A 26,973-nucleotide genomic window follows, 5' to 3' on the forward strand; every position below is an offset into this window, starting at 1 on the left:
AGATCCCTGTGGAGTACAGGGGGTGGGAATTTTCAGAGTTGTGGGTGGGATCTGCTCTCCTGTGCTCAGATAAGGCAGGGCCCGTGCCTGCCCTCATTCCCTGCATCCCTGTGCTCCGAGACCCCTTTGTACCCCAATATTGAAATATCCCCCTCAGCTCTTTCTCACCCAGATACCCCTTCTGTTTTTTCAGAACCTGGGCCCCAGATCCCCAGCTTTCCCCACAGATTCATTCCCTTTTTCCTGGTATTTCCATCAGCACTCTGCCTCCCACACACGGTCACAATTCAGGGATAACACTCCCAGCCAGCCACTGCAGCTTGCTTAGACCAAGGCTCACAAATCTGCTTTAAATCATTACATTTTCTTCCTTTTTCTTACATCTTCTGAAAGTGATTTCCTTCCCATGACCCCATTTTCCCTCACCCCCAGAATCTCACTCTCTTTCTCGCTGAAGCCTCTGTGCATCCAGGCAATCTGAAGGGGTTTTGTTGTGACCTGAACTCTGCAAATAAACATCATTTTGGAGCTGGGCTGTCCAGTTCTGCCCCTGCAGAGACTCCTCTGTCCCACTGGGCTGTGCCATCCCTGTTTTCCTGAAGCTGTCAGGTTGTGAGAGCAGGGCACAGCCTAGCTGCTGTGTCCTCAGTTCCTCAGAAACACAAACCTTTAAATTGTGTGATTTCCTGCCAAGTGTCAAATCCCCGATTCCTCCTCCAGTGCCTTTTCCAGGAAAAATGCCATTTATATCAATCACAGCCCCTCCACCTGCCTGTCCCCCCAGGACTGGGGCTGCTGTGATCTGAACTCAGGAATGAGCACATTTATTTGCATTTTTCCATCTGTTCCCACATCCCAGCGTTTCTCTTTGCTGAAATCCTGGCTGAGCCATGCACAGGGCAGCCACCAGTGTTAGAGATGAGCTCCCAACCTCTGCTCCTTCCCCTCAGTCTCTGAAGGGTGGAAAACTAGGCTAAGCCTCCTGTAAGCTCCTCTTTTTTTCCCTTTCTTTTCCCTTTTTTTTTTTTAAAAATATTTTCCCTTTTTTGATGAATAGGACCAAGAGGGAGTTTGCAGCAGAGGATGGATCTATAACCTACTTTACTTTCATCTGGGATAGAAGGGCCCTTAAGTCAGAGCAGAAATGGAGAGGTTTTACCTGCTTTTTTCCACCCCCCCAGGGTTATAAATAAGCTGAATAAATTATTACTTAAAGCAGTGGCACGTAGAAATTATCTGTCCTAAAGCTGGGAATCTCCTAAGCCTGCAGTGTTCTTTGGAAGTTATTCTGGTTCCTGTCTGGGCAGGGAGTGTTGCATGGGGAGGTGTTGGAGGATCACAGGTCGCTCACAACACCACAGTTCTGCTTTAGAAAATCAGGGACAAGGCACAGGCTTGATATTTTTCCCCATCTCTTTTCATATTTATTCATTTTGTGAAATTCACCTTCAAAATGTGAGAAAAAAATATATATTCAAAATGAAGATACTTAATTTTTGTTATATCTAGGGGCTTTATTCTGAAAAACTAAATGATGATGTAGGTTTGTTTTTTTTTAAAATGAACCCCCAAACATCTTGTAAAAACCGATTTTAGAGTAGTAAAAGAGCAGAGATGAAGGGTGATGTTTTTGTGGCATATTCTAATCAGTTTTCATGGTTTGTGTGGCCAGTGGCTGGAGAACAGGACAAGAAATCAGAGGTTGTGTTATTTGCTCTGTTATCAGGAAACTTCTTGTGGCACCTCCCTTTTTGCCTCTAAACCTCCTGATCTGCAAAAGAAATAATGCTCTTGAGCTAGCTGAAGAAATAATTCCATTCCTTAGATGATCCTTAGGGGTTCTAGATCAATGCAAATCAGTGTTTTCTCTAAATGTGTGGAAATAGCAGTTCCAGGCCCAAGCACAGACTTGGCAAGGCCAGAGGTGGATTCTGCAGGAAAATCTCTGTTTCTCTTGCTGGGATGCAAGGGCAGTCCAGAACAACTTTATCAGTGGCAGCTTTATTTTGTATTTTCTCTCCCATTTCCCTCTGGAAAGCAAAGCCAGGAGTCAGCATTGGCATGTGGAGGATGGAGGAGCTTTAAATGTGTCTGTGGAAAGCTGTCCTGTGCTGGTTTCCCCGTCTGCAGCAGACATGACTGGCACTTCATGATTCATTAGGCCTGAGAGAGGAGCAGGATGGGGAAATATCAGCACTGTGAAATGCTGCTGAGCACCAAAATGTGCATTTCCACAGGGAGGCTGAAGCACCAGACACCCCTGAGGGCCAGGATCTCTGAGGGGTGAGTTTGGGTTGGGTTTTTACCAAGTAAAGGGAATTTTTCCTTTGAAATTTCCTGCTGACTGAGCTTGAACCCCATTATCCAGGAAATCCCTGCCCCTGGATCCCTGGCAGTGCCCAAGGCCAGGCTGGACATTGGGGCTGGAGCTCCTGGGACAGTGGGAGGTGTCCCTGCCATGGGGCTGGATGGGCTTTAATGAATTCTGTGATGATTCAGTGATGGATTTTATTAATTTTATTATTTTATTAATGTTATTATTTTATTAATTTTACATTATTTGAGGTGTGAGTTTGCATTCCTGTCACTGGCCAGGGTGGGAAGGTGCAGAAGAGCCCGTGGGGCACCTGCAATGCTCAGACACCCCCTAAAAGAGGGGTACAGCACCTCCTGTGCCTCTGGGAGCTCTGCTCTCTGCCCACTGCAAATTCCTCTCTGCAAGAAAGTGCAAACAGAGCTTTTTTTTGGTTTTTTTTGGTCTAGGAAAAGATGAAAAACTTCTGAAAGTGAAATAACCCCATTTGAGTCAACCCAAGGGGAAATGTCTGCCCAGATTTTCTAGATTAAAGTAATAAAATTTTCAGAGTCCTCAGCATTTTGTCTCAAGCAGAGGAGCTGCTTCAAAATAAATGTTTGAAATATTTCCTGTCGCAAGAAGGCAAACAGGCAGTTTTTATGAAGGGGAACATGAAGACAAAGAGGATTTTTTTTTTTTCCCCCATAATATCATAGAGAAGAGTGGTTGATTTTGGAAAAGAAAAATGGGTGCCTTGCAGGAGTTTCGAAGAGCTCCTGTTTCCCTATTTGATCAGAGGTGTGAAGGAAGGCAGGAGAGCCCTGGGGCTGCCTTGCAGCCTGTTTGGAAACAAGGATCAAACCCCAGTCAGGTGGAATTTCAGCCATGAGGGCTCAGAAATCAGGCTGGCTTTAACAGATGGTGGTCAGAAAGGCTTGGGAAAATCCAGTCTCAACACAAGAGCCCAGCTAGAGATGTCCTAGATGACAGAGAGACCAGAGATGGGAGTGGTGAAGTTGCCCAGGCAGTGCCTTGTTAATGCCCACAGCAATAAAGTCCAAGGAAAAATATTTTCCAACAGGGATGGGGTGGGGGAATTTACCTCTAAAACTTCTTTTTCCTTTATCTCCCTGGCAAAGTAGAAATCCCAGAGAAATTTCTGCTCTAAAGGTCAAATTAGAAAGCTTTCATCCCCAGACTTGTAAACTATTTCTGAAATCAGTGACTCTCGAAATTATTCATTAGAACACCAGCTCTTAAACTAAAATTCTATTAAACTCTGTATCAAAGGGGTTTTATTCCAACCCACACAGCTCTCTGGGTAGTCCTGCCACAGCAGCAAGGACACAGCCTGAAGAACTTCATCTCTGGGTATTGGTGAGAAACCCCAGGAAATGAGGTGCAGTTTTATAGAGACTGTTTGGGGATGGTGGGGCCATAAATACCAGCAGGCAAATCTTGTCTGTGCCAGTTAAGAGCTTCCAGCCTTCTTTCCTGTGAGTTCTTCCAACCAGTGCCCTCTCACATCCAAAATGGATCGAGGTGCACTGGGATCCCCTCTCCAAGACTGTTTTTTTTTATATATATATTTATATTTTTAATTTTTTATCTGTATTTTTTAATTCCCACAGTTTGTAGCCAACAGCCAGTGGGGTGGGATTAGGATGTCAATGCCTCCCCGTCCCCCTGACTGTGAGTTTTGCTCAGGACATGAACCTGGGGTCTGCTGAATGAGGAGAGCTGTGCAAACATGATGGGAATCATTTGGGAGAGGGCACACAAATATCCCTGAGCAGGGGCTTCTTTGCTCAGTCTGAACCAGGAGGATTTGACCAATCCCTCCATCAGTTTTTTGTTGGAGATGTCATTGCCAGCCTAATCAGGTTCCCGTGGGATGAGTGGTGTGCTCTTTAATAAGAGGAATAATCTCATTGTCTTCGGTTCAAGGACTGGATATGACCTCAAACATCACCCTGAATTTTAGATTGCTGGGATTATTTAAAAATTATAGAAGGGGTTTGAGAAGGCAAAGCCCATTATGATCTGTAAATCTCTTTAAGTCATGCTTAAAAACTGGCTTTGGTTGTCTTGGCTTACCCAAGGGGACTGGGCATTTCACATATAAAAAAGGTAATTACACCTTCCCTATGTCATTATTTCCTATTGTGTGAGTGCTTTAAAGTTGATTTAATTTTAGTAAAGGTGGTGTTTTGTCCACTCCAGGATACCCAGAATTTCTGGTGAATGTGTGTCAGCTTTATCAGTTCCTAAATTATCAGATTCATTTTTAACCATTCTATTTTCCTGTGCTCAAAGTACAACCAAGCCTCAAGGGTGAGATACCAACCACAAACCCCCATGAAATACAAAGAGCCTGAAAGAACTCCTCAAGTGCTGATCCAAGGATTTGTTGCTCATCTAAGTGAAGGAGGAGTGTCCTAACCCAACACTTATTTTTGGAACAGCTGGAATGGCATTAGAGTGGTGCTAATTCCCAGTAATTCCCAGTAATTCCCAGTTGGATGCACAGATGTCTGCATTCCCTCTCCCCAGGTTCATGGATATCTCATTTTTTGGGAATAACGATCCCTAGGGATGCAGGTCCTGTGCTTTGGAGCCTCCTTGCTGTTGACATCAACTCAGCTGAGTGATATCAACGATGTGTTGTCAAATTTGCTTTACAGAAGTCTCTAGAGGAAGACTTTTAAGTAAAATCCACTAACAATTTTATTTTTCTGAGCCTATTAGCCGTGTTTTTTCTTTGGCAATTAAAAGCCATTGATGTGTGGAGCAGTGATTGATGTGTGTACATTTTTGTTGGAATACAGTAAAAGCAGAAATCGTTTCATACCAGTTAAACAGGAATAATAGGTGAAAATAGCACTGACACTGCTTTTCTGATCATTAGGAAAAAAACCTTGAACTGTAATGACAAAGGGCTCACTAATGGTGAGTTTTTGACAGCGTGTCATTCAAGGCACAGCACAGCAGAGCTGCCTCCCACATGATACAGTCACAGAAATTGGCTTTCTAAAGGACATGCAGACACCTGCCACCACCAATTTGCATCATTCACTCTTCATCTCATTCTCTATAATATTTTTTGGGTGGTTTTTAATAGTTCTCGCACAGAGGGGTCTCTCCTAATTGCAGCACTGGTGTAATTACGAAGCATTTTGTGTTCTAAAAATAGGCACATATGGGAAAAAAATCAAAGCAAAGCATGGAAAGGCTCCTCAGGCAAACAAAGCCAGCAAAACAGAGCTCAGCCTTCACAAAAAATAGGGATCTCTGTCAGGTCCCCAGTGCCCTGAGACTGGCAGGCTCCTGAGGGAGGCCTTGGTGTTCCAGTCGGGTTCCCAGGGCATGCTGAGTTCAGGAATTCTGTTGTCTCCATTATTTCTGGTTTTTCCATTATTTCTGTTCTTGTTGCAGGCAGTAATGGGGATGGAGGGGGCTGTGTCCCTGCTCTGCTGGGGTAGAAGCCTCACCACTGGGACAATCAGTGGAGCTGGAAATGATGGGGGATGTAAATACAGAAATCTGAGGCCAAATTTTACACTGACCCCAGCACAGGAGCTGGTGTGACCTTGTTTGTTGGCTCATCCTTCGATGCCATCTGGGAAATGTTTCTTTAAAACTTTGTTTGCCTAGGAGTCACTCAGAAAAAGAATTATCACATTTCATAAAGCTCAGACCCAAGTAGGTCCTAGGAAAGACGAAAAGGCTGCAGTTCCTTTTGTTTTGCTTGTAATTGAATCTTCTTTGCTATAAAGACTGATTTTTGTAGGCAAAATTTGGGGAAATTTTTCATTACTCTGGACAACTTGGGTAATTGTTACTGTGCAAAGCCATATGGGTTTGATTAAAGTTTCCAAATGCCATTTACTGAGACAAACTACCCAGTCTTGAGGGGCCGTGGATCATTTCAGATTGCTTAAGCTTTTATTAAAGCCCATAACAAGTCATTCCACACAATAATACCCTGTCCAAAGTGAGGAGCTGGTGGGCTGTCAGCTGCTGCTGGCACCTCCTGGGCTTTGGAGCATTTTTTGGGGGAACAGGGATCTGTGTCAGCCCAGCATCACTCCCCAGTACCTGCCAGAGTTGTGGCACTGAGCATTAAGGCAGAGTTTTAATGGAGACTACAGAAATAAAATCTCATTATGCCAGCAAAGCCATTCAAGTCCCCATTAAGGGCTGGGTGTTGGTGTGTGCATTGCACTCCAGTGCATTTCAGAAGCAGATGTCAAGGTTCTGTGCAAATATTAGCTAATTAAACCTCTTCTGAGAGACACAGCTGAAGTACTTGTCCTTAGAGATGTGCAAACTTTGTCACCGAGAACTGAAGTGACTTTCCCAAAGTCATGCAGCTGCTTTTAAATACATCCAGCTGAAATTAAATAATACATGCAACTTTCTGCTTCTGTGCGCCTGTTCAGCTTGATTTAGAATTGATACTGTCCAGAAAGCGTTTAAGAGGCACCTTAACTCATTCATTAAATAAGGTGTGAGTAGCTGTTACAATAACCTCTCTGCATTCCTATTACACCCCCCTGTTGTATTCTCCTCTTGAAATCACTACTAATTGCTAATTACTAATCCTTCTCTGATGCTGGGGTTGCTGGAGCTCACACAATATTTTTCTGTGCTCATTGGAGTCCTTGGTTTGGTATTGTGAGAATTGTTGGCAGCACATTGATCTCTGGAATTGCCAGAGTTGATATTTCCTTCCTCAGCTTTCCCTTTTAATCTGATGGGTCTGTGGGTTCCTTTGTTGGGTTTGGGTTTTTTATGGGCAAACAAAACCAGAAATCCTCCTCTGCTACGCAGGGTTCTTAGGTTTGGGGACAAAGTGAAGTGGAACTTGCTGGTGTTGTCACCACACAGCTGAACCATCCACTCTGCAATTCAGAGATCACAAGGTGGATCCTCAGTGGAGCTCCTCACTTAATAACATCTTCATGATGTTGCTGTTCATTCCAATTTAGGTGTTGTAAAAATAAATCTGTGGCCTGCAGAAAGCACAATTGGCCTGATGGCTCTGATGAGGCATTAGCCTTTCTTATAATTATCTTAATCTCGTTATTTTGCTCAGAGCCAGATTTGAAGCGCTTGCACGAGGCTTTTCAGAGCTGACTCCCAGAGCCTGATGGTTTGCAGTGCAAGCAATAGTGATGAATGCTCTTGCTTTATTTGCTGATTTTGACCATTCTTGCAGCATTTCCTAGATGTTCATCCAAGCAGAGTCTGCTTTTCCTGGTAGCAATCCTTTTCTTGTCAATATTGATGTAAAAAATAGTACATTTATTCCTGCAGGCATTATTTGGGCTTTAGGCAGTTACTCCTCCTGCAGCTGTCCTCAGAGAGGATGGGATCCAGCCTTGTGTGCAGTCAAAATATATAAAAATCTGTGCACTGGCAGGTGGCCAGAGGAATGTTACAGTGGTTCCTGTAAAATAAAATAAGATTAAAAATTAAAAAAAAAGGAAAAACATGTAAATTTTATAGAATTTAGGAATGAAAAATTACATCTCTCTAATTGGTATTTTTTTTCTGTTTTCCGTTTGTCCTAAGCCAGAAAAGAAAGAGAGAAAGGTTTCTTTCCTAAAAAGGGAAATGAAGCAGTGGCAACTGTGGATTTTATTTATTTAAATTGTTTAAAGTATGTATGCAGAAAACATTTTTGAGAGAGGATAAAAATCAAGGCTCAGTTTTCCATCCTTGCAACCTTATAATGATGTTCCTACCAGTTCCTGCTGATAAATATTTATCACCTCTGTGTTTTCTCTGGTTCCCAACTGCACTGACAACAGGTTTGTAATTGCCAAACCAAGGCTCAGCTACACTGGAAACAAGGGGGAAAAAAAGAGAATTGCAATGCAGGAAATTGTTAAAGATCAGAGGCTGCCAGAGTGATTCCATGTCTTGGTGCTCCCACAAAGCAGCTGCTGGTGACAGTCCTGGTGCCACTGCTCAGCTCAGTCACCTCCTCACTCATTGCAAGTCTCGTGAGCTCAGCGTGCAAGGGGAGCAGAGGGAGTTGTGTTTTTGCAGTGCATGGGCCCTGAGGAGAGGAAAAAGAGAGAGCTGGAAGGAGGAATTTAATTTAATTAAAGCACTCTGTGGCTTAACGTGCAGCTGGTGCAAGAGGCTGCTGGTGGGGAGGGAAGGGTCTCCACACGTGGGCCAGGAGGGCAGCAGCAGCTGCCAGCTGTCCAGCTTGGGATGGAATTGCTTATTTAAGGCAGTAATTCTTCCTAAATTCATACACCAATCCTCCCCAGCATTGCTGAGGTTTTCTGCAGATATGTCTGCTTCTGTGGGTAAATCAGCACCTTCTCCCCCTTTCCAGCCTGAAGAGGGCATTTCCTGATCCTTTTGTTGATGCTCCTCAGCCTCCTGCTGCCCCACGTCCCACCCAGACCCCACCAGCCCACCCTCCAAGCTGATATTTGCTTTATTTCATCATTTTCCTTGTGTGCTTCTCATGATCACCCTCTAACCGAGTTCCTTCTCTCCTGGCAGACCTTGAGAACTTCAAGACCAGGACGAGGAGCACGGTGTCCGTCCGCCAGGGCCAGGGCATGGTGCTGCTCTGTGGGCCCCCACCCCACTCTGGAGGTAAAGAGCTTTCCTTCTCTTGAATTCAGAACTGTGGGGTTTCCGTTCTCAGGGAAGAGAATGCTCGGGATTTTCGGGAAGGTTGAAGCAGTCACCTGTGAGGAGAGGGCTGTGGCAGGGCCACCCTGGCTGGGTTGTGCTGGGTGGTCCTGGTGACTGGGAAGCTCCAGCTGGGGGATAAATGCAGAGAAATCCACTTTATTGATCAAAGTATGAACTTCAGAGATGAACTAATGGAAACTAAAGCAATATGTTCATATCCTGAAGATGTGACCCAGATCTTCTTGTGTCTGTTTTGTGACCTGGGTGTGTCTCCTGCTAAAAATCTGAATCTTGCTGACAGAGCCACTTTTGTGCATCATCTTTTCATTATTTTCTCTTTCTCAAACACTACTGGCACTATTTTTTGGAACTCAGGATGTGTCCAGATCTCACAGGGCGCTGTTTGCTTCAAAGAGGGTGGTATGAATGTTTGGCAAACACCAAACAATTCTTTCAGTTCAACACAAACTTATTTTATTGTGGCTCCCTGAGGGTGTGCATTGCACTGTTCAGTTTAGGATGGTTGGGGAGGGAGCGGCTCAGTTGGAATTCCCGCTGGATGCCCTTGGTGATCCCAACAAGCTCCATGTGTGTGTCCCTCCCCAGCAGGCCCCACACCAGCTGCTGCAGCTGGCTCCCTCGCTCTGGCAGAGCCATGGAACATCTCCCACAGATCTGTGTCCCTGTTAAAGGAATTCACTGCTTTGAGCTCTGTCCGGCCCCACTGGCTGAATGGAAGCTGCTCGGTGGAGCGTGTGCTGTTAGGCTGGGCTTATCGCTCAGAGAGGAGGGGACAGAGGCTGGAGCAGCTCCTGGGCTCTGTCTGACCAGCTGGCACGGCTGCCCACGGGCTCTGTCCCCCTGGGACCCTTCCCAGCCATGCTCCTGGGATGGAGCTGGCCAGCGGTGCTGCTTCCCGTCCCTCCAAGGCAGGGGGCTCAGAGGGATTGCAGGAATTGCTCACCTTTGTCTCCTCAGCAAAGCCCCGCTCTGCAGTGGCTGAGTTCCCTGCTTTGCCCTAGGAAATCCTGGCAGGGTGAGCAGGAGAAGGGAGTGGTTGTTCAGGAGAAGGTTTATTTACTGGTGATACAAAAAAACTACATTTCCAGAAGGTGCTGGTGTTATTTCCAGCTTTGGTTCAGTAAGAGGGATGGAGCCTCCTGTGCTGACCGGGAGGTGAGAACGTTTCTGGTAATAGCTTCTCTCAATCATTTGGGTGAGAGATGACTTCCCCCATGACCACCAGCCATGACCTGCTCTACTGCAGCCAGAAAATTATCCTAATTGTAGCCAGAGCCACAATTAGTGAAAGTGACACTCTCAGATCTCTGTAACCGAGCTGGGCTGGTGTTACTGGGCTTGTTGATTCTGGCTTGCACAGAAAGTGTTTACAGGAGACTCAGAACAGGTTAATTCAGAGCCCTTCTTCTGCAGCAGTTCATCTGCTCTGTGGCAGCATTTTCTTCTCCTTTTCCTCCCTCCCAAGGCTGGAAATAAGATGAGTTTTAAAAGTCACAACTGCAAATGAATGCTTTTTGGTGATGATCACGTTTCCATCAGCCAACTGTTGCTCGAAGCCCCTGGGTCTGTAGCATCACTGCACAGCCCCAGGGCCTTCTCCTGCTCAGCTCTGGGAGTTCAGGAGGAATTTCAGTGTCAGGGGGAGCTGCTGCTCACCGGGAGGCGCCGTGGGCAGCCCCATCCCCAGGGTGGTGTTGGCACAGCTGGGATCAGCTCCTCCAGCCCCCCAGAGCAACGCTGAGAGTGTTTAACCCTGAGGTGCAACAGGAAAAAACCTCCAGCTTGGAAGTGAAAGATAATCCAGCTCATTGGAAACACAAATGGAGTTAAGAGGAGAAAACGCAAATTACTTATTTCAGAGTCTGATTAGGGCAGTGAACCCAGCTTCATCATCCTTGCAAAAAGCTCTTGATGGCATTAATGACCAGTGCTGAAATGCAGGGCTAACTGTGGGAAAATTACACTTCCATATTCCTTATTTATTTTGTCTCTTTAGTTACATATGTGCGTTGAAAATGAAATCTGAAAAAAAAAAAAAAATTAAAATAGCCAAACTATTCAATCTGAGAATTGCCATTGCTTTGCTGATGAGGGTATTCACTGGAATAGTAGAAGCCTGGAAAAAAACATCCTGGCCAGGTGCTGAGATTTGGGAAAAGAAAAATAGTAAATGAGAAGGGAATTATTTCCTGTCAGCCATTGTGTCACTGGTTCTCTTGGGCTTAAAAATTGTGACTTTATTAAAAAGACGCTGATGAGCGCTCAGACCATTAACCTTTCAGCTGTGGCTCACTCTGGTGCTTTGCCACTTGGAAATATCCATTTTTGAGGAGCTGTCAGCTGAAAGTGAAGTTATGCTGGCCTACATACATTAGTTGTTGAGGCTTTCATTTTATTTTTTTCTTGTTAATGATGCCCAATAAAGAGCTTCCTACTGTTGAAACGTTACAGGAAATTCATCCCGAAAATGAGTCCAAATGATGAACAAGTCCTTTCAGCATCAACAAATGGGCTGTGTACAGCTCTCACAGAACAATTTGGGCATTGCCGTGCGTTGTCCCAATTTTTGGTTTGAAATGAGCTGGAAATTCAAGCACATGGATCTGAGCTTCCCCCCCAGACCCCAAATGGAAATGGAATGCGTGCTCCGTGCGGCGGGGAGCCGCTGTTTGTCAGGTCACTGCCTTGTGCTGGTACATTCTGTTAAGCAGCATAATGATGTGATGGCCTCCTCTGATGAAGTGCATGCTGAGTGCTGGAGATTTGGAAAATAAATGTTCATCTGTGGCTCGGGAAGCGGCTGGGCTGGAGAGCGGAATAAATGCAAATCAAACATTTGCTTCTGTCGCGTTTTCTGCGTTACAGCAGCGGATTCCCAACCCCCCGAGGCCAGTCCTGCCGTATTGATGACCCCGTTGTCTGTTAGAAGTTCCAATTCTTTTCCTCTTTTTGTTTTTTTTTGCCTTCTCCATTTGTTCCTAATGGACTGGTAGAAACTTGCCTTTGTTGTTAGGATTTTTCTGAGATAATTACCCTGCGTGTGAAGGGTGTTCCCTCATTATTTCTGCAGCTTGTTTGATCAAAAGCCCGACAATGGTCTTGTGTCAACCCTTCTACCCTGAAACTGCACAGAAGAAATCACTGAAGAGTAAATATTGCTCTGGGACTGGCAACAGCAGGATGAGCTGATGGTGGTGTTTAAGTGGACAAGAGGAAGCAATCAAAAATCCTAAAAGCCTGTGTGTGGCTCAGATTTGGGTTTGGTTTTGGTGCAGAACAGCAGGGGCCTCATCCAGGGGCCATGAACTGGGCAGTCCCCAGTGGTGGAGACACAGAAATGGGTTTGGACATTGGAGGGGCAGCAAAGAGTTTCTGGGACTTTTTTGTTGAGACTCCTTTAGGTTCCTCAGCCTGTCTTAGGAGGAGTTCTAGAATTTGGATACCAGAAGACAAATCTCTCCTGCTTTGTGTTTTCAGAGCCCTGTGAGATAACCCATTGAACCACAGAACCACCCAGTGCCCCCCTGCCATGGCAGGGACACCTCCCACTGTCCCAGGAGCTCCAGCCCCAATGTCCAGCCTGGCCTTGGGCACTGCCAGGGATCCAGGGGCAGCCCCAGCTGCTCTGGGAATTCTGTGCCAGGGGTTCCCCACCCTGCCATGGAACAATCCCTGCCCAAAATCCCATCCAGCCCTGTCCTTGGGCAGTCCTCAGGGTGAACTGAGCAGAGCAGAGGGGAAGAATCCCCTTCTTTGGCCATCTGGCGCATTTTGAGCCAAAACAGGAAAAATATCACCAAAACAGGTTTTGTTTTTTCATTCTGTTGCATCTTTTTAAGCCATTTAGAAACCATAAACCGTTTCAAAGTGTAAAATAGTCTTCAAGTTAAGCTCCTAGTGGGAATGTTTAACTTCTGAGGAGCTTTGCAGGGGGAAACACCTTTCCTTGTTTGCTTTTTTCAGTGGTGTTAATCAAATTTGGCAAGATACATTTCTTGTTGAGATGGATTTAACTAAAACAAACAAGCAAAAAGCTCCAAAATCCAAAGCAAACACTTGCTTGTGTTTCTCAGGGCTCTGAATCTGAGTTGTGTTCTAAAGGAGATATGCCTGGGAAGTATTTGGAGGTCACTGTCCTTTTAACTTGATCTCTAAATTTTAAGATAAAATATTCTTTTGTGCCAAATAGTTCTTTTCATTTAACTTTGTGGGAGCTGAGTCATTTAGCTGCCTCTTTTATTAGATTTATGTGATAGTCAGGGCAAGGTTAGTTAATATTTTAACAACTACAGTTTTCACATTTCTTCTAGCATCCCTGGCATTTCACTGGGAGTCCAGAGGCTAAAAAAATACAGTCCAGAAAAGGATTTTCTACTTGACAGGCTGGTAGCACACCCTTCCTCATGCAGAGCAAACGGGTCTGGAAATCCTTCCCCTCCCTTCTCTGGGAAGATAAATGAACTTGTCTTTAGGATTGCTCTCCCCCCTCTTCCTGTGAGTTTCTCGTGGTTCATCTTTAGAAAGATCTATAACCATGTTCTCATGACATTTGCCTTCCAGCCCTCGTGGGAACAGCCTGTGGAGATGGAGCTCTGCAAGTGCTGTGAGAGATGCTGAGTGTACACACAGGGCTGTGGAAATGATCTCTCAATTACTTGGTGATTTGAATTCCGTGTTCTCCTTGCATTCCCTGCCGGTGTGTCCTGCTCTGGGTCTGCTCTGTGCTTCCCTCATTCCACCACTCACCTCAGCTGGAGCACATCTATTCTCACTCCTGATCCACCTCAGGAACCTGGGCAAGATATAAAAAAACCTTATTTATAATAATAAAATTGAAAAAACTGATGGCTTGTTTAAATAGCAGAGTGCTCATCTGGGCAGGTGGGAACCCGCTGGTGTTCCTAGAGGATTTGTCTTCTCCTGCCACTTGCTGAGGGCCTCAGAGTTCCTGCTGACCCCAGAACTGAATCTCCTCACTAATTTCTCTCTCTGAACCTCAGCTCCTCATTCCCTTTGTCCCTCTGCTCCTTTCTGACCTTCCTGGGCACCTGGGAGCTGTGTCCCCTTGAGTGAGCAAAGGCAGCATTCCAAGGAAAATCAGTTTTCTGTCTCTGCAGTGCCCACTTTCTCAGTGCACCTGGAAAATCCCATCTTCCCGAAGAGGAGATTCATTAAAGCTCAGTTGTTCCCATGATTCTTTCCTATCTGATGCCATCACTCCTGATGGAAGCACAGCCACGGATGGAAACACACCCGTGTCTGTGAGCTGAGATGTTGACAGAGAATTATTCCCACATCTTTTCACAGACTGGATGAATTCAGGTTTTCTCATTCTTTCCTGCCTTTTTTTCCCTGCCGGTATCCAGGAGAACTTTTAGTTCTGTTGTGCAGTTTAATCAAGTAGAACTAACGAAATTTTAGCATTTGACAGAGGAGATGGCAATTCTGATTCCATCTCAATCTCAGCCTTTCATGCTGCACGGGTGGTAGTGAAGTGTGGACACCCGAGGTGTTTGCAGAAAGCACTTTACTGATTACAGAGCTGCTAAAACCACTCCTGGGCACAGAAATCATTAGTGGCTGCTCACTTGTCCGCTCACTTTTTCTCTCCTTTCACTGTTTGTTTTTTTTTAAAGGGTTGATGGACACTTCACGGGCTGGGAGCAGTGAGGATGGTTTGGTTTTCAGGGTGGCTGATGGCCTCTAGTGGGGTGAATGGTTTGAGGGGTTTGTCTTGTAAATAATCCATCCCACAAATGATGTCCTGTGCTCCCTCCTGTTTGTGCAGGCAGTGCAAGGAGGAAGGGGAGCAAAAATCAGAGCAGTGCAGGAGGAAAAAGGCAATTGTCAGACATTTTTATACCATGATCAGTGAATGGAGCATAGCAGAAATCCTGGAGCCTTTAACGTCCTCACTCCACTACAGTAATCTGAATATCCAGCCTTTATTTTCCTGTTTCTTTCAGTGTGGGATGCCCAGAGCTTTTGGGCAATGGGAGTTTTACAGAACCTGTATTCCCAGTTCCCCCTTGCCAGGCAGGTTGAGGGCAAAAAACTCTGAAGGGGGTTTTTCCAAAAGGGCTGAGCTACCCCTGTTACCCCTTATTAAGGGATTGAGAGTTTCTCCTTGTTTTAATGTCTTTGGAAGCCTTTGCTGCTTGGTCAGGTTTGGTTCCAATTAGTGAGAAGCTAATTTAGAGAGGAGCCTTGCACACATGGGTGGGCACCGTGGCTGTAAAAGTTCCATTTCTCCAGGAAACCAAGCAAAAAATCTGCTAAGCTGGTTGGGAGTTGGTTCAGCTATTTGTCAGAACGCTGCAGGGTTGCTGAGCAGCCTGTCACGGATCACTCCCAAGGCTGGAGGGAAAATATGAGCAGGTGAACTCTCCCTCGGGGTTGGGAAAAGCAAAGGAAAAAGAAACAGGGAATTGTTTTTCCATTTGGGAGGGTCAGTGATGGATTTGACGTGTTTGACTGTGGTGTTGGGCTGGTGTTGGCAGAGCTGGAGCATCAGGAGGAGTACCAACCCTCCCTGGCTTGTGGGGCAGTGTTAAACCTGCTTTTCCACGGATAATTCTCCTTGGAGGGTTCAGGGAAGGACAGAGGGGAGGCTCAGTTCCCAAACAAACAGGAAAATGTCCCAGAGAGGTGGTGTTCCCACGAGCTGGGGCTCCACAGCTCACAGCTGACTTTCCTGGAATGGGAATGTGTGACATTCCAGCAGGAATTCCCAGGAATTCCCAGGAGGTGGGTGCAGATGTGTGGGAGATGGAGGGGACCACGAGGAGCACAAAGGATGAGGCATCAAAAGCACCTGAATCTGTCACCAGGTTTTCCTCATGCCACTCCCATGCCCCCAGGCAGCAGGAAAATTCCCACGTCCTAAAAGTGTTTTCCAGAGCTCAAAAAGCCTCTGAGTGAGTGATTGATCTCAGACCAAGATCCAGAAAACAACTTCCCAAAGCTCCCAGCTCCTGCAGTTTGTCTCCTGCTCCTGAAAGCTGGATCTGAGCAGCCTGGCAGCATTTCTACCAAAAAATATCCTCAAGATTCAGCCCAAATTTCCCTCCAGGTGTCTCTTTCCATCACAGGGAGTAGGTGAGTCACACACTGGGTTTCTGTAATTCGTCTGTGTCTGGCTCCATGTGATGGGGATTATTACACTTCAGCAAAAATGGGGTTCATTAAACTTAAAATCAGGCATATGAAACTCTCATTTAAATAAAAAGTGATTGGGAATGGTAACTTCCATTGAAAGTGCATCTCCCATCATTTATTTTTTATGCTCTGCCACAGTCACCGTTTAAATTATTAAAAGCAAGAAGTAAAAAGCTTCTCAGGAGATAGAAATGGATTAGATTAAAATTAATCTGACATAATCCTTTCTCTAAAACTGCTGATTCAGTTTGTGCACAAGTTTATCAACATATTTGAGGATGAGGGATAAGGATAAATTCTCTTCTAATTTGGGAGTGCTTTGGCTTGATATTTCTGACAGCACAGGGAACACGCTGCGCTCTCTTAATTGAGAGATTTATGAAATTACAAATATTTCTTACAGCACAAATGCCAAGCTCATCATAGATTTACACTCCTTTAAGCACCTGAGGTGGTGAATCTGCCTCATTTCAGCCTGGATGAATTCTGAGGTGCACAAAGCAGGGGCGCAGTCAGGAACAGGCATCGGCCAGGGGAGGTTAGACCCGGATTTTCAGCTGGCACGTGTCACTTGTCACCTGCAGAGTCAACACCCAGAATTTCCTTTTCTGTGCCCCAGGTGGGTGGCAGGGACACGGGAGGAGCTCTGGGCTCTGTGACTGGAAGGGAAGAGGCTCAGCCTTCCACTAAAGACCTTGGAAGCAGCGGAATAATGAGGAACATGACGTTAATGGATTTTTTATTTATCAGTGACAGCTCGTGACATCTTTAAAAAGAAATCATCTGCGAGCCAGTGGTGTGGTTTATTCCCTGTTTGGTTGCAGTCAGCACTAAATGAAGATTGAAATGGGATTGAGAGGGGGTAGGGCCGGCAGGGTTTGGCTGCAGATGAGTGAAATCTGTCGTCTGACAGAACCCAGTCAATAGCATTTGTCGGGAGTTGTAACATCTTGTGATGTCTTTATGAGCTCAATTAGACATCAGAGTCCTGCTCCCAGGCTCTGCTAACCCTTTCCCACCAACTCCAGCTCTGCTGGCCCCTGCAGCACCCTCGGAAGCTGCCAGGGATGCAGAACGTGCGTGGTGACACAAACACATCCAGTTTGGGGTTCCACATCCCTGGGTGCACATTCTGCTTGGTTCAAATCAGCAGTCCTGGCTGTGGGAGCCCCCATTCCCATGGGAATGATGTTTTGTTGTTGAAAAATCAATGGGGGCATTGGTTTGGGCATTTTCTGTTAGCTCATGCACGTGAAGTGCCTAAAAATGCAATCATGATGTGTTTAAATATAATAAATGTGCAGCCACGATGGTGTTTGCAGCTGGTGGGTATCAAAGCACTTTATCTAATCACTGATTATCTAGCAAATAAATGAAGAGAAGGGATTTTTTCCACAGGCAAGTGCCCTACAGGCCATACCCCCCTCAGGCTGTTTGGGCAGATATTTCAGCCTTGGAGTTGATCATAATTTTAATTCATTGCAGTAAGAAAATTCCTCTGCAACCAAATTTTTTCTTTTTTTTTTTTTTTTAAGAGGTTTGATCTAATCTCTTACAACTACAGATCAAAGGTAGTGAAAGCTGGTATTAAAGGATTAGCTAGGTCACATTGAAATATGTTTTAAAACAAGCCCAGGGACCTTTAGCTTTTCTGAAGCAAGCACACACACACAAAAAAGGATTTTTAGGCTAACTCTCTGTGACTTTAAACAGAAAACAAACTGATGGATTAAATCTGTGAGTCATTCCTTCAGGTGATGTGTGGAGCACTTTATGTAACCCAAGCCTGGAGAACATCAGCAGTGACTGAATCTCTCCCAGCACAAATCCAGAGTAGGGTTTAAATTCAGTGTAGGCATCACTTGTGCACATGCCCATCTTCCCGTGGTTTTATTCCCTTTTGATGATTGTTTATAAGTAGTTAGCAGCTTCAGGCCAGCCTCCTTTTCATCATTTTCTCTGGCTGGTCTCTCCTGTTTCCATGTGCCACAGGGGTGTTTCATCTCTGGCTGTCAGCTGAAGATGTTTCTTTGCAGAGATGTTGATGCCACTCTCTGGACCATATCAATTCCTTTCTTTATTACCAGAATTTCCTCATTGGAATGAACTTAGAAAGAGAGTGTCACCCAGCTGGGGTGAGCCTCACTCCCAAAACTTCAGATTAAACCAGAAGGCCTTGAAAGGGGACTCAAATCCAACCCTGGGTGAGTTCACCACTTCCAGTGAGCACCAAACCTGCCTCAGGAGGTATCAGAATGATAAACACAGCTTGGGTTGGTTTTCCTTCCAGGCAAGGCTGTAAATGTCTGTAAGACAAGTTTTAAAAGCTTTTCAGACAAAACAATCGAGTTTCTCCGCACACCAGGCAGGCTGTGCTCGATGGGAGGGTGTTTGTGCCCAGCAGATGCTGTTGAAATAGTTCTGGTATTTAACTGGAGTAAATGCCCCAGTGCAGGACCTCATCTCACAACGTTTTCTATGCAGCACAGATAAAGATTTGTGTTGATTTTTCTCCTTTTGGGCTCAGATTGCCCCATGGCACAGTGCAATCATCCTCAGTGTTCACAGCCATCGACTGGGGCTGGAGGCTGCCTGCGAGAGATAAGCCAGGCCAGGCAGCAAATATTTAACTGCTTGGGAGATCCACGAGCTGGAGATGCAGGAGATACAGGCTTATTGATTAGGCTCCAGGTAATGAAGACCTCTTGCCCTTTTAATTACCCAGACCTGGGCAGTGGAGGGGCTGGGAGGCAAACACAGCACTGAAAATTGTTGTGAGAAGGAGTCCAGCCCAGAAATTGGGTAATTTGTGCATTTTTCTCCCTCTTATAAACTTCTGTCAGATTATGAGAATGAGAAACACATTCCTCTGCTGAGTAACTGTGTCCTCAGATTTGGCATAGCTGAGGGTTCATCCAAAGGTGTTTTATTAAACTTAGATTAATCTTGTTCATTATTTATCATTCTCTTGATTAAAACCTGCATTTGAGGCCCAGAGCTGTGATGTAGCCGGGCAGCAGAGCTCAGACTCAAAGGGAGAATTACCAGGTGAAACTTTTGTCCAGGCTGATTTCCTTAAATTGTTCTGCAATTATTTAAGACTGGAAGATAAAAAATTGCTCCAGAGGTGCTGGCAGGGCAATGGAACTGTCTGAGGGCCCACAAAAGAAAAAAAAGGGGCAGTGCATAATTCATGTAGCTTTAGCATTAAAATAAAACTGGGAAAGAGAAAAATGGTCAAAACTGCAGGAATTGCAGAGGAGTGGTGTGTGTGTGGAGAGGAGCCATGGAGTGTTGTGCCAGGGATTTGTCTTTTTCCCAGATAATTCCCTTTTCCCCTGTCCCCAGGACACTCTGCCAGGGTCTTGTGGCACTTGGAGCCTTCTTTCCTGCTCACACTTTGTGATTTACGGGGTGATGGGTGTTGATTGCTCAATCAAATCGCAGTGAAATCTGGAATTATGAAATCTGAATTATGAACATCCCCTACAGGCAGTTGGCAGCTGAGGTTCACAGGACACTCATCAGATAATCAGCTTTAGCGTTGCCCAAATTTGCTGTAACCTTCACTTATGAGCAGTTTGACCACCAAGGAAAGGAAGCAATCAGAGCAAAAAATAAAAAAAAAACCAAGAAGTCTGCAAATCATCCACCAAAAATCAGTTTTCTATGAGGTTTATACAACAACAATGGGCATGGCTGGGGGTTCTACAACAAAATGTTATTATAGCATTTGGATATATTAAAAAAAAAAAGATCAGGTGGGAATGTTTGGCACAGGAACACACCCAGAGCCAAGAAATTTGTCTGTGCTAAATCACCTAAAAGCAAAGTGCTGAATGCAGGGAATAAATGGCAGGGAGTAAAACAGACTGGAAAACTTCAGCACTTCCTATCCTGCAAAAGAATAAATGAATCTTGAAAAAGTTTTTTAAAAAGGCCACAATTTTACAGAAGTGCATTCTGCAAAAAAATTATTGAATTTTGAACAGAATTTAAAAACCAGCCATACTTTTACAGTAGTGCATGGTCAAGGGAAGTGCCAACCAAACGTTCAGGGCTGTGTTCACTCCATCTGGATTTAAGTTGTTTATAGCAGGGGATGAGCCTCACTTCTCCTTTTAAAATGTCTCAAAATTAATTAATGTTCCTGTCACAGTTTGGGTTGCTTGGGACAATTTAAAGGGAGGATTTGATCATTTCCTTAATTTCGTATTTTTCATCATTTCCTTCATATTTTTCATCATTTCCTTAATTTGATGTTTTTCTCTTGCCGTGTGTAATGAAACATCATTTTTGTGCATTGTGATTTACAGAAAACCTTCTGTTTTACACTGAAAATCAGTTCTGTCCAGCTTGGGAGTGACAGAGGAGGTGATAACGTAGGAATTACAGCAATCATTAAAGATTGGATTAATCTCTGTAACTTTCAGTAAAGCCTATAAAAAATAATAGTGTATTGTACCCACACTGTTCTTATTAAAAATGATAAACGACCCCCATTTTTTGGCTAATACTAATCCCAAAATTTCATCCTTCTCCTCAGCTTTATGGCTGCCATAATCTTGATATTTTAATAGCTTTTCCCATAATAGCCACAGAGACCTTTTTAAATGGCAGCCCTGACTTTATTGAAGAGACTTCAAAAAGAAAATCAGAGTTTCTTCTACTTCAAGGCAGAGGCAAAATATGTGCATGACTCAAGATGGGCAAGCAGAGAATTATTATTATTATTATTATTATTATTATTATTATTGTTATTGTTATTATTATTATTATGTTATTTTGGCAAACCACAGGCCTCAGTTAATTATTACTCAGAATTTCTGTGCAGCTTTCACTATAGAGAAGATAATGGAAATGAAGAAAAATAAGGTTCCAGCATGTCCTGGGTCTGTGCAGGGATGACCAGGCAGGTGCTCAGTGCCAATTGCACTCATGGAGTTTCTCCTTTCCTTTAAAAACAGCAAAAACAGATCCAAAATTGAGTAATATTCTATGTTTGAGAGACCTGCTTTAAAGAGGAAATGAAAAGTGTGGGAAATTAGGCAAAAATCACATGAGAAGGGTCCCAGATTAGACAGGAGAGGTTTGTGATAAATTCCTCAAGGCATTAGAGCCCAGGTGTGATCAGAAAAGCAGGGCTGCCTGTTGCTGCCCATTCCTTGTGCTCCAAGGCTCCGTGTTGGTGACTCTGGGATGGTTTCCAGCACCAGGAGCCACCTCAGGCTGTGTTTGAAGTGTCTGTTTGCACTGGAGTTACAAATTGCCAGGGAACTGAGCTGCCTGTCACTGCCAGAGCAATTAGAGAGGGACCCCTTATCAAAAGGAGCCTGTTGAGTTGGAGAAGCCATAAATACTGCAGCAGGATCTCTCAGGAAATCAAAGTTGGAGGGAATGTTTATTCCCACACCAGCAGGTGCACTGAGAGAGGCTCCAGTCCTTGCTGCTCCCTGGGCTCCATATTCCATCATCCCACGGTGTTTGGGAGAGGGAGAGAGAAGGATTTAACCAGTTTTAAATGTTCTAGTGTGATAATGGCCTGCTGCTAACGTCCAGCTCTGTGGCATTTGTGCAGCTGGAGCTCCCTGGCGTTGATTGAATGCAGAATCTTTATTGTGCTCCTCAGTTTTATGCAGCCAAACAGAGTTTGAAGGTGGCTTTGGGGGAGGTTTTGATGTTTTCCCCTCTAGAAATGGGTCTCCTTTAGTACCCCCTGAGCTGGGATCCTCATTTGGAGCTGGAGGGATCTCAGCTCATCCATTTGTTTCTGTCTTTGATCAGGCACCTCTTGCACAGCCTCCTGTGCCCTGCTCACCCAGCTCACCTCAGCTCCAGTGGCAGAATTATCCCAGACTTTTTAACGGAGGCAGAGCCTGGGAAAAGCTGCTCCAACCTTTACAGGGCTGGAAAGTGTTGAAAATGGCAGCACAAGGGCTCTCGATGGCTCTCAGCAGCAAAGAGATGAGAACTCCTTAAGCCAAAGGGATCATTAGCCACAAGCACAGAACCACAGACTACAATGAAAATATTTAACCTGGAAATGAGAGGGGTTTCAGCAATTAAAGCGATATTGGCTGGCAGAGAAAAGCAGGAGCCTTTTCTGGGGTGTAACCTATGAGACCTCCTGGGGGAGGATGGGAGGGACAGGGATTGATCCAGAAATTCCACTGTTGTTCTGTGGTCATTTCACCATTTCCAGTCAGAGCAGAATTGCAGAGCTCAGGGGGGCTCTGATGGAAACCTTGTGTGTGAAGTCACTCAGTTCCAACACCTCTGTGCATGCCAGGACAGGGATATTTACCCAGTGCTGGCTGCTTCTGGAGGGGAAAGATAATTGTTCACTGAGAATAAATTAAAAAAAAAACAACCAAAAAACCCCAACAAACTTAACTACTTGCAGGAAATAATAAGCTGGCTGAGAAGTGGTGCCTTGTTTGCTCTGAATATCCTCTCGACATCAGCATGAGGTTCCTTCTAATGAGATGCACATATGTAAATATGATGATTATGTATTCCCTCATAAACGGAATTATCATACCTTCCTAAAAGTCTGAGCAGGCATTTTTTGAGTCCTGTTGTTAGAAATAAACAAATAAAAAGGCCAAGAGTCTCCACTCAGCCCCTTCTGGCTGGGAGCAGTGGGATGTGAGGGCAGAATGTATTTTCCAAAGTGCCTAATGGTAGTTGAGGTCAATTACAGCCACGACTCATTAGAGTATTAAAATAAGAATATGATTTTTAGTGTAATTAGCGTTCCCTTAGTCTTGTATCCACTTCAGGCTCTCTGAGTGTGTTTGGGCGCTCGGCTCAGGCTGATATAACAGGGTTAGACTGCATTAACCTCACTCACAGCCTCTGCAACATCTCTCACTTCTTCTTTATGGCTCAAATAACTTCCAAACACACCTTATAAAACACAGAGCCCTGTCTAATTAGTCACAGAGAAGATTACAGCTGCTTAATTTAGTGTTCAGCTTTCTGCTGATTCAGAAATTCCCGAGGAATAAAGCATCCAGTGGGTGATAACTCGACTCAGGCAGATCCTCCTCACAACTGGCTTTAAGGGGGAAGAAGAATTAATTAGGAAGGATGAAAGCAAAGCCATGGGCAGGCAGGAATGTTCATGACAAAAAGGTGAGATTCCTGTGAAATGCATTTTATTCTGGATGAAGCTGAAGGAGTAGCAGGAATATCAGATCCATGTGAGGGCTCGGAGGTGTCACAGCTGGAAATCTGCATTTGTAGTGATGCCTTTTTCTCTGGTCCTAAAAATACGAGCCAAGCACAGTTTGGGTGATAAAAGGGGCACCTTGGTGTGAGGATCCTCAAGTGCATGAATTCTTCAGGTGGAAAAAGCTGAGGATGCACCCTGATTTATGTACAATTTTTATTAATTCTGAAAATTAGCATATCTGACAAGAATGCCCCAATTAAGAACCTTCCTGGTGAATTAATTCCACCAGTTCTGGTGCCTTCTAAATTCTCCCCCTCAGACAAGATCCAGCTTACAAAAATATGTCCCAAAAAGCAGTTTTCAGCCTTGGTTTCTAAGGAGAACCAAGACAGCACAAGGATCCTGGAATTTGTTTTGTCTTTCTGCCTAAAAAAATAAAATGAAAAGCTACAAATATATGTGTAAAGAATACAGAGAATATAGAAAATAAAAATAGTTAGAAACCAAAATGGTGTCAGAGAATGTATGAAAGAAAAAAAGGTCAAAACCAAAATAGTGTGAGAGTATATATGAAAAAAAAAAAAAAGGTAAAACCCAAAACACCATCAGAGAATATATAAAAGAAAAAAAGGTAAAAAACCAAAATGGTGTGAGAGAATATCTAAAATAAAAAAGGTGAAAACCAAAATGGTGTCAGAGAATATATAAAATTAAAAAAGGTAAGAAACAAAATGGTGTGAGAGAATATCTAAAAGAAAAAAAGATTAAAAACAAACAGCATTAGAGAATATATGAAGGAATAAAAGAGGTGAAAACCAAAACAGCATAAGAAAAAAAGATAAAAAAAGATAGAAATCAAAACGTTATGAGAGAATATAGAAAATTAAAAAAGGTAAAAGCCAAAATGGTGTGAGAGAATATCTAAAAGAAAAAAAGGTCAAAACCAAAACAGTGTGAGAGAATATATAAAATTAAAAAAGGTAATTGGTGTGAAAGAATATATAAAAGAATAAAAGGTGAAAACCAAAATGGTGTCAGAGAATATAGAAAAGGAAAAAAGATAAAAACAAACAGCATTAGAGAATCTATGAAAGAATATAAGCGGTGAAAACCAAAACAGCATCAGAAAAAAAAAAAAGATAAAAAAAATATAAAAGCCAAAACGTTATGAGAGAATATATAAAATTAAAAATGGTAAAAACCAAAATGGTGTGAGAGAATATCTAAAAGAAAAAAAGGTGAAAACCAAAACGATGTCAGAGAATATAGAAAATTAAAAAAGGTAAAAACCAAAACGGTGTCAGAGAATATATAAATCTAAAAAAGGTAAAAGCCAAAATGGTGTGAGAGAATACATAAATTTTTAAAAAGGTAAGAACCAAATTGGTGTGAGGGAATATCTAGAGCAGCGAGAGGTGAGCAGGGCAGCGGCAGGCGCGGGGCTCTCTCCGCGGGCCGGGATCTCTCCGGTGTCCCGCTCACGGCGGGTCCCGTGTGTTTCAGAGCTGACCTACGCCTGGATCTTTAACGAGTACCCCACCTTCGTGCACCAGGACAACCGGCGCTTCGTGTCGCAGGAAACCGGCAACCTGTACATCGCCAAGGTGGAGACCTCGGACGTGGGCAACTACACCTGCGTGGTGACCAACACCGTGACCAACAGCAAGGTCCTGGGGCCCCCCACGCCCCTCGTCCTCAGGAACGACGGTACGACCCTCGTCGTGCTCCTCGTGGCACACACGAGTTAAAAAGAGACCTGAAATGTTTGTATTGCTGGCAAGGGGTTTGCTCTTGGTGGTTTTTCAGTGGTGATGGAGCTGTGGTTGATGGGCAGCTAAAGGTGCTCTTCACACGGCTGGAGAGACTCTCAGCGTCAGGCAATAATTACAGAAGGAAAAGCTGCTGAGAGTTGGCCAAAGACAGGAAACAAAATGGGTTTTAGAGCCTGGATATACCAGTTTTGCTCATTTTATGCAGCCCAAAAGTGAACAAAGGCACTTTGTTGTTTCGGTAACTGTTAGCTCAGCCTGTGTTTCCCAGCAGAATTAGAGCTATTTTTAGTGGTCTGTGGAATAATACAAAAAAGGGGAGAAGAAAGCAAAAGAGGATTTCTAAATTTATACAGACAATTGATCTGTATCGTCGTCATTTATGAGCAGATAAGAAAAATACATTTGCATGTTAATTTCCAATTAAAATTAATTAAAATGTCTCTCTTTAAAGGCTAACAGTTGGGACATTTGTTCCAGGAATAGAAATGCAATGTTAGCAACTTCTCCAGGAAGAAGTTCCACTGTCACCTTGTGGGATTTGACAGAAATTCCTTGCTTGGGAAGCGCAGGCTCCTCGCTGCAGCCTCCTGCCCATCAGGATGATGAAATCCCCGTGGATCCCAAATGCTGCTGGTGCTGAGGAATTGTCCCAGCTGGACTGGGAGGGATGGAGGTGCTGCTTTCCCAGCTCTGCTCCATTTCTGCCCTCCCTTACAGCGGATTCTGTGCTCCCATAAACGCAGCAGCAGCAAATCTGTCCCTCTGAGTCCAGAGAGAGTCATGGCATGGATGGCAAAAAGAGATGTTTCAATTTGCCTCGTGCTAACAATTGCAGTGCTGAAATAATATTTATAAATATTCCAATAATAGGATTTTTTTTATTATTATTATTATTTTTTTTGCAAACCCTACTGGAAGAGGGGTTTGGTAAAAAGGTGTGCAGTGGCAGAAGGAGGGGAAATGGCTTTAAACTGGTGGGGCAGGGATGGATTGGGAAGGAATTGTTCCCTGGCACAGCTGGAGCTGCTCCATCCCACTCTAAAGCCTGCTGGGAGCATCCAGGTGTTGAGAGCTGCTGCTCCTGCAGTATCTCCCTATTTTTCTCTAAAATGTGGGATTTTCCACCTCAAGATTGAAACAGTAACTGTGGGAAAGGACCAAAATAGTCCTGGGATGAAGCTGCCATTAGCAGCAGCTGTATGGGCCAATTAAACTGCCACGTTTCACAGGTGTTGTCAGGAAATGCATATCAGAATCTCAGACAAATTCACCTCCTCCTGAATTCCTGGGAATTTCATCCCAAAGAAGGTTTTTAAGCCTTGAAATTGGGAGAAAGAGACAAAAGGCTCTGAAATGCCAACGCATGGAGCACCTGATGTGCCGTGACACTGGCAGTGCTCTCCAAGCCACAAACCCAGGGTCTGTTTTAGTCCTTCCATTTCCTCTTCCATCCCTGCCACCTGCACTGCTAAGCCAGCTGTTAAACCAGGCAGCAAGAGCAGGAAAAATGAGGATTTTCTGCATGGAAGTGATCCTGGATTCAGGATGGAGATGTCTCAACTGCTCCTATAAAGAGGAAACAGCAGGACTCACTTCACACCCTGTATGTGTTTATGGAGATGGGCAGGGTGCCACTGCAGCAGGAGCCTGGTGGTTCTTCCAGGTACAAATCCTGATTTTTCCAGGTACAAATCCTGATTTTTCCAGGTACAAATCCTGATTTTTTTGGTGGTTGGAGTTCACAGTGGGGCTGTGAGAGGCCAGAGCTGCAGGGCTGAGGTAGCTGATGTCCCACAGCTCCAGGGAAACATTCCCACCCCACTGAGGGGTTTTATCCCCCTGGATTTCATCTCTCCAGGCCCAGCCCAAGGCAAAGAAATGGG

At 44.4% G+C, this 26,973-nt stretch overlaps 1 protein-coding gene across 3 annotated transcripts in view; it reads left to right on the top strand.

Moving 5' to 3' along the window:
• The window catches only part of CNTN4 (contactin 4), a 262,428-nt gene that overhangs the window by 172,012 nt on the left and 63,443 nt on the right, over positions 1–26,973 (top strand). For all 3 annotated transcript variants that reach the window (XM_015641164.2, XM_033517488.1, XM_015641165.3), the window contains 2 exons: positions 8,825–8,920; positions 24,822–25,025. In XM_015641164.2, coding sequence (XP_015496650.1) covers positions 8,825–8,920; positions 24,822–25,025 — 300 coding nt within the window. The remainder of the gene's footprint in view (positions 1–8,824; positions 8,921–24,821; positions 25,026–26,973) is intronic.

This window comes from Parus major, chromosome 12, assembly GCF_001522545.3.
Source record: "Parus major isolate Abel chromosome 12, Parus_major1.1, whole genome shotgun sequence".
Classification (NCBI taxonomy): domain Eukaryota; kingdom Metazoa; phylum Chordata; class Aves; order Passeriformes; family Paridae; genus Parus; species Parus major.